Source organism: Aplysia californica, unplaced genomic scaffold (assembly GCF_000002075.1).
Source record: "Aplysia californica isolate F4 #8 unplaced genomic scaffold, AplCal3.0 scaffold00432, whole genome shotgun sequence".
NCBI lineage: Eukaryota > Metazoa > Mollusca > Gastropoda > Aplysiida > Aplysiidae > Aplysia > Aplysia californica.
This window is the reverse complement of record NW_004797702.1, coordinates 474350-482769: the sequence shown is the minus strand read 5'-3', so window position 1 is coordinate 482769 and position 8420 is coordinate 474350. Positions and strand designations below refer to the sequence as shown.

The 8420-nt window shown below is 39.8% G+C and overlaps 1 protein-coding gene across 2 annotated transcripts in view; it reads right to left on the bottom strand.

Annotated features, from left to right (window-relative positions):
• Positions 1 to 4607: 4607 nt before the first annotated feature.
• Positions 4608 to 8420, bottom strand: part of LOC101845121 (glutamine synthetase) — a 16148-nt gene continuing 12335 nt past the window's right edge. For both annotated transcript variants that reach the window (XM_005104697.3, XM_005104699.3), the window contains exons 7-8: positions 6992 to 7184; positions 4608 to 6589 (exon numbers count right to left, since the gene is read on the bottom strand). In XM_005104697.3, coding sequence (XP_005104754.1) covers positions 6356 to 6589; positions 6992 to 7184 — 427 coding nt within the window. In that variant the 3' untranslated portion in view covers positions 4608 to 6355. The remainder of the gene's footprint in view (positions 6590 to 6991; positions 7185 to 8420) is intronic.

Sequence of the window (8420 nt, the reverse complement as noted above, 5' to 3'; positions counted from 1 at the left end):
GGCATTGTGGCTTGAGTATCCCTAAATGTTACAGGAACCCCTGGACCTTTCTTTTTATTTTGTTTTTAAACGCCACTGATTGAATATACCCCCCCGGCCCTTTTCTGTTTGATTTCTTAAGTGTTTTGTTTTTTTTTACTTGCGCGAGAGAGGGGGGGGAGGGAGATAGATAGATAGACAGATCGATAGATATATATATAGAGAGAAGAGAGACAGAGAGAGAGAAGAGAGAGAGAAGAGAGAAAGAGAGACAGAGAGAGAGAAGAGAGAAAGAGGGAGAGAGAGAGAGAGAGAGAGAGAGAGAGAGAGAGAGAGAGAGAGAGAGAGAGAGAGAGAGAGAGAGAGAGAGAGAGAGAGAGAGAGAGAGAGAGAGAGAGAGAGAGAGAGAGAGAGAGAGAGAACTGAAGGGGAGCTAGTGTTTGTGTGTGCTTTACAGTTCCTGTCTTGGCCCTCCTATACACACATTAATTCATGGCCTGTCCTTCCCTTCTTCCCTTCTCTAAGATTAGAGGTGTTACTAAGTAGTAACATACGAATAAAAGAAGAGATAATGACGATAGTTGTTTGATAAGAATTAAGGAGCAAACCACACCAGGGCTCCGAACAACCCCCCAAGCGAGCGGTCGTTCAGAGCAGAGAAACTGTAAGACAAACTGACAGAAACAACTGAGGGGAAAGAAAGGATTTAGACATCAGTGGCAACCATCGTCAGTTAAAATGAAGCACACCAGACCATACAGGAAAAGTTCACCCAGAGATTCAGTTGGATTATTCAGAAATTATGATGATATGACTAAGACATCTGCCACAACCATCAACAATCGAACATTCCTCTGATTATCTGAACGAAACAACTCCTCAGCCAGTCACCCCTGTTAAGTGTTACACGCTGAAATATCTCGAAGATTTATTACTTATTATTTATCGTTTTTTCTCTTCACAAATTGCTCCCGGAGCGGATACCATCGAAGGCTCGAACTGCTACCCTCACGTTGATATTATGCTGGCATTTCTGGACATTGGTGAGAGACGGACATGACAGCAGTTCTCATCACCAAGGCAGCTTTCTTGGGCTCGACATGTTTGGGGAGATTTCATAGCTGGCTGGGTCCTGTTGGAAACATATGTTTTTATTTGTTTATATGTTATTGTTTGTTTGCTTGCCGACAGACTGGCTGGTGAGGCCACCTCAGTTCACAGCACGATTCAACCAGATGGGGTCGAGATAATGAAATGTCTCTCTCGCCAGCTGATTGAGGAGGAAGATATGGAGGCAGAGGCCAGTACTGCGGTGGAGAAGATGATGCTTTTGGGAATACAAAAAGGAAACGGAAAATCTGGCATCCTTGCAGGAAAGAACAGAAGAACGTACAACCAGGTACGCACTGGCACAGTCAGTGCAAAGACCCTCGGCGACATTTTGGAGAGAGCAACGGAGCATCAAGGGATATGTTTGTTTGCTTGTTTGTTTGTTTGTTTGCTTGTTTGTTTGTTTGTTTGTTTGTTTGTTTGTTTGTTTGTTTGTTTGTTTGTGTAATTGTTTTTACGCCAACACTGGCATAATCTATAGATCTAGTCCTATATTTTAGGAGGCGTGCTTCGAACCTGCCTGTCGGAGCCAACCCGGGCTGAGAGGCATACAACATCCCGACAGGAAAACCGAAATACTCAGAACAAAATTAATCTGCCTCATCAGATACCGGTATGAGTTTGGTCCAGACTAAGATATCGACTCTGTTGAAAGAACGGTACATAAAAAGTAATGTTTACTAGATATTAAAAATAAGGTGCCACTGAACGTCGAGGTCTCATTCATTGTTGCCGGAATTTAATTTGTCGCTGCACTAGACACACTCCGATCATTTCCAAGACAGCTATTATTAGCAAAGTAATAAGGTCAGAGGGAAAAAAGGATGGAAGAAGAGAAGACGTAGACATAATAATTTCTACTGCTACTCCTTGGCTCCTCCTTACTGCTGTCTCATCAGATACCGGTATGAGTTTGGTCCAGACTAAGATATCGACTCTGTTGAAAGAACGGTACATAAAAAGTAATGTTTACTAGATATTAAAAATAAGGTGCCACTGAACGTCGAGGTCTCATTCTTCGGCCGCCACCCGGGCAAAATTCAAAATTTCCTACCAACTGAAAATATTAGGTGTGTCCCGCGCGCTCATATGACCTATGCAGTTGCGAGCGCCGTAAAACACTTTACAAAAACAAAGACATAATAATAATAATAATAATAATAATAATAATAATAATAATAATAATAATAATAATAATAATAATAATAATAATAATAATAATAACTGCTTGTGACCTTCAAGTTCTATCTATTTTTTATCCAAAGAATGCTCTACAAACAGAGTACATGTATTTGTGGTCTGTTGAGCCAGTGGCAATGTCATAATTTCACTGCCTTGATTTCTTGCTTCACTGGATGTATCCGCTTTACAAGCTCTTGCTTTGTTTGTTTGTTTGTTTTCCCAAAACATTGCTGTCACATGTCTTGGCTTTACGCCACTGTGATCGGCCAAGACAGAGGGTATCCAACTCTTCAACATCAAGGAGGCAATCTTACAGAGAAGTCTCCAGAGTATCTTTAGATTTATATCTTTTTTTTTTAACGGGTGAGGGTGTTCTGCCTTCCTCATACCAATTTTGAGTAGAAAATAGCTTTTGAGGAGCCGTGTATATCTAGCATCTACGTTTGCTGCCATTTTTTTGTCCAAAAGTTTCCAAAAGTTGCCACAAAAAGTGGCAAAAGTGGCAAAAGTTGCCCAAAAAATTGCCATTAATCTTCAAGCTTTCAACTCTCTGTAACGACGTAATATAGAAATATGTTGATAGAGGTAACAATCTACAGCACCAGAATTTCTTGTGCTCAGTTTTGAGCATCCAGAATATCATTTGTAGTCACCAACAAGGTAAAAACGTTGAAAATAAAGGTTTCAATAGAATGAAATCAAAATTAGAACAGCACGTATAAATCACCCCAAAAATTAACTAATTAGGGCGCGTGTCCACCTATCTGAAGATTGGCTGTTTTAACCCTAAAGGTGCGTAATTCAAGAAAAAGTAGGCTTGCAGGATACCACATGTAAATCATATTATGGAATCACTCACAATTGGGGTGTGCCAGTGTCAGTATTCGGTTTTGGAGGAGACACGCTCTAACATAACACATTTATATTTTTAAAAGGGTGGGAACAGCATTAAATTAAATGACATTACGCTGTATAAACGCAAAAAAGAAAAACAAATCATCAGAACAATTTTTAGAAAAAAATTAACTCACCAACAAATTAAAACACAACAAAGAGGGAAAAATAAAAGACAGACAACAATATAAACAGTAGGTAATGTACTTTTATTCTCCGCATGAAAATAGATAGGCATGGACATCTTAAAACTTATCAAAATACATGTCTAATATGTTATGAAGTAGCTTTGTTGCTTTGTCTTTTTTGAAAAATTATTCAAAAATCGCGGTCGCGATTCGCGGACCAAAAAATGCCAAAAATTGCGGCCGCGACAATCGCAGATGCTAAATATATGGAATTCGGACCATCTAAATCTAAGCTGTATTTTCTTCCGGTGCCAGCATGGGGTTTCCATTCTCTGAAGAACTTCGATAGACATTAAAATAGCCAATATTAAAATAGCCAATATTCATAGCCTCTTACGCGTAGATTCATGCTAACATCTCTCTGTTACATTCAAACCTGCTGTCACAGCACTCCTTTTTTCGCTGCAGGAATACTTTTTCAGAGATCACAGAAAAGTAGTAGAAGAAAGGAAGTATGGAAGGTAGATGTTATGATTGGCGCAAGTGAGAAAGAGCTGACCGCACACCAGACGTACCCACTCTCTGTTCCAGGACGCAGAGATCTGAAGTAAGCAAAACTTAACAATTTGTCTGTTGAATTTTTTATATATGGAATAGATTTTTGTTGGTGGTGTCTGGAGTGTGGATTTTCACGGATTTTTCGCAAACTTGAATGCTACCTCAGGCAAAAATTCATTAAAAATTTTCTAATTCGTTTAGGAAAAAAACAACAGACAAATTTTTAGATCTAATGTTTGTGAACACGCATGCAAAAAAAAAAAACCCCAATCAATTTCCATGAGCAATAAGTGCGATATTCATTACGTAAGACATGTCAATAAAATCCAATATGGCGGCGTATCCATGGAAACGAAACTTTTTTCTAAAATTTGATTGCGGATTTTAAGACTCCTTACTATGCTTGGTATATGTGTGAAATTTGGTAAAATTCGGTCCAGTAATAAGCGAGATAGCCTCCAGGTGTAGCCCCCCCCCCCCCATAAGTTAAGATAGCGATACACCAAGGCGTAGATGATACAACCAAGTAAAGATCACTCATGCACACCAGAGTCTTTCCTTCAGTAAGAGTTGTTCGGCACTTGCAACACAATAACGTCGTAAAACTGCCGAAGATTAGAGGTGTTACAAGAGAGTAACAAACACAAAAAGGAGGGGAGAAAAGAAAGACAGATGTTTGATAGAAAAGGAGGAGCAAACCATACCATAGCATCCGACAACCATCCACAGAGTCTGTTTAAAGCAGAAACACATAAATGAAAAACAGAAACACTTTATTTGCCATTTTCGTTGTAAAAGATGTCTTACAAAGGCACTTACAACTGTACTGTATGCAAATCAAACAGACCACGACATACGTACAGAGAAAACTTCTAACAATGAATACGCCTTCTCTGGCTGCCATGATACATGTAATGTATTGTAGTATGATGCCCTGTTGTGAGCTTGCTGAGCATGGACACGTGACGCTGGCTGTGTGCTTGCGTCTAACAACAATTGCCGCAATTGATATCACCAGTAATTCTGATACGATTAAACACTTGCTCACTTAAACAACCGAATTCATTGATTCACCCATGACTTAAATGTTACGCTATCGGAACGAAGTAAAGAGCTGAAGATACCAAAAGGCTGAGTCAAAAACACTGCAAAAGAAAAAGCTGATAACCAAATATCTGTTTCTTTCTTTTATAAAACTATTGAGCACTTTGATCGGTAACCAAAGGAAAAGTATAAGCCGTGGGTTTTTTTCCACTTGCCACAGTCCAGTATCCAACAGAATTGTATCATCTGACACCACACATACACATTCACATAGCCTGCATACAGCACAACCACAAATGAACTTGCGGAAAAAGAAACACTAATTAAGCAGAATATTGTGATAGACAGGAAATCGTGGAGATGTTAAAATATTCCAAGTTTACAGCTGAAATAATGTCTTAAAAAAGCACAAAGAATGCACATGCACAAGGAATATCCACTTTTAGTTTGTTGGTTCATACCAGTTTTAAGGGTATTGTCATGTAATTAAAAAAGGCATTCTGAGGGTATCATGCATTGTCGATAACTTCACATATTTTGGCAGTGCAACACGCTTAAAATGCCCGCATCGATGTAGAAATAGTTTTGCGTACGAAAAAAGCAGGGGCATCATTTGAAATTCTTATTTCTTTGACTTTGTTTGAGAAGTATTTTTGCCTATGGATTGGTCATTGTTAGATATTAACGGAGAAACTATATGATTGTTGTACATTACTGTAAATGAAGGAAGCATATTAAAGTGTACAAGGTTAGAAAAAGCACACGAGAAGAACATTTACATGCAAACAGTAAAAGTATATGAGAACGTTGCGTTTGAAAACAGAATTTTTATCTATGCAAACAGAAAAATGGAAATTAAAGGTGAAAATTAACAAATATTGCAGTATTTCAAAATAAAACAAAAACAGAATAAAATAATGAGTTTTTGCCAGACAGGCTTCCATACAAGAGAAGCAAATAATTATATGTACATTATGATGACTGAGACTGTCCCGCCGTAAGGTCACAACATTTCAGTTCTGAGGCGGAGTTCTCGGCCCTCTATCCATCTGGACACCGGCAGAAGAGGAAACAATCCAGGAAGGACGTGGGATTTACCCTATCAAGTATCTCTGTCTTTAATACGCTGGGATGCTTTATCCCACTCATCCACTATGCCCCTGACATGCAGGGATGAGGGAGGGAGGGAGGGAGGGAGGGAGAGAGAGAGAGAGAGAGAGAGAGAGAGAGAGAGAGAGAGAGAGAGAGAGGGAGAGAGAAATGACCTTTTTGTAACAGTAATGAAGAAGGATGAGGAAAAGATAGAGATAATACAGCAAAGTAAATATTACACATTTGAGTATTCTGGACCCGTGCAGTTCGTGTGTACCTTTTCTTTGCTAGAGATGATGTGAAGTATGTATTTCAAATGCTCTGATTACATGCATGTCATTCTTCATTGATGCTAACTTAATAAATCTTTATGCTTTGTAGAAATACGTTTTATACTCTTCTTTGAACTTCACATCCTCACTGCAGTCACTGATCTTTTTAAACTTCTCTACTTCAAAGCAACGTTTGGCATAAACAAAGTGTTTGACAACATCTTCACCAAGAGCTTCAACAAGAACTGTGTCGGCTTCTAGCGCTGTCAGAGCTGAGTCCAGATCATTGGGAAGTACTGCTGCATTGGTGTCAGCTTTAGGGAGTTCCAGCTGGGAAAGTAAAAAGAAAATATTAAAAAATGTCAGTTCAAAAATCTGCAGCAGTAGACTAGTGGGAGGATATGAGCAAGCCCTACTTTCCCCAAAGAAGATGTTTTTTATTTCCTAAGTTTGTATTTGTTATTAGGTTAATTGTGGAATCCCTCTTCATTTTGAATTATAGTTTTAGAAGTAGGTCCCAACAGACAGGAGAGATATGCATGAACCTAAAAAAATGGGAAGAAACCACACATCACTTTACAATGAAAGTCCCTGAGAACACATCATTACATCATCATGTACCTACACAATGCTGACAAAACAATCAAGAACCTAAATTGAAAGATATGGAAGTAATAAAAGGGTAATCATCACTTCTGCTTCATGCTCGAAGAAAAAGAAATGGGACCACACCTTTCTCTTGATTCCATCCAGACCAGCAGCCACTGTACAGGCCAAGACCAGGTATGGGTTACTGGCAGCACTGGCCAGTCGGTTCTCCAGGTACACGTTTCTGCCATGACCTTCAACCTTCAGTCGGTAGGTGGCCATTCTGTTCTGCACACCCCAGTTGCTGTACGTGGGCGCCCAGGGTGACCCGACACGCCTATGGGATAGACACATCAGGAATTAAAAGCCAGAAGATGAAAAGAACATTCTGAAGCTTTTCTTACAATGGGACGCCATATGGCGTACACATGAGACAAAACTAAACCACCTTGCTCAAACAAAGGAAATGTTAGAACAAGAAATTCATAACCACAAACATACCAATACTGGTCATCATAAGGTGGTTCTGACCTTTTATAGCAGAGCTGATTAGTATGTCCAAGGTGGACAAAAGTTATAGATACGATTTTATTGCTTGTTCCAAAATGATTATGGATTAACACAAATTTTAATTGAAGTCTTCCGGATTTTTGATGATCTTGTTTTTAAAGAATGAAAGATAAAGGAAGGATGGTGAGGCAGGGGGTATGGCATCTACAGTCTTGATTGGCTGAAATAATATTGCAAGGTAACAAAGAGCATAGTTAAGGGGAAAGCGAATTTGCCACATCTTGATCCATTGGAGAATGACAACTATGACCACTATTTCGCATTGGCTACACATGGGTCACTACGTCACCAAAAAGGTCCTTTCCTCACAAAGTAGCCACAGCAAGCAGGAAAATAAGAGGAAGTAATTCTCGTTGCCTTTTATGTACAGCTGCGTTCTGTACTCATTACCCCGTGGTTCTTCTGCCCGTGACAGGTCGTCCATTTGAGAACACTTGAACTTCATCCACTGGGGCACAAAGGGCATAACTATTATAGCTTGTTCCATACTGATCATGCCCCCCCCCCACTCCCTGCAGGTGGAGAGGCAGTTGGTGAGAAACATTCACAATTTGAGAAGGAAGTGCCTATTTGCAACGCTGCGTTGGATTAGCGCCATTGCTAAATAAAACGCCGCGTTGTGATCTGAGAAGGGCCTTGACTAACATGAAGTTAAAGAACCCAACTCAAAGTCAAAGCGCTGTGGTGTAACTTGAGAAAACAACGACAACATAATAATATAGAATATTGACTAGGTTGGAAAGGGGGGGGGGGGAGGTTGGGTCATAGCGACCTGACTTTCTTTTCGAGGATTTATAAAACCCCTTTCCTTTCTTTTAACTTTTGTTTAGGGGTATTCATGGAAAAAAAAAAAAAAACGGAAACCAAAAGACACGAAAGTGGGGTGCAAAATGAGACAGACACGGTGGAGGGGGCGGCGTCTTGTGAGGAGCTAAACGCCTGTGACCCCCTGTCTAGAGCCCTATCCAACGATAGAAAAGCCGCCAGGATGATTGTAAACGAC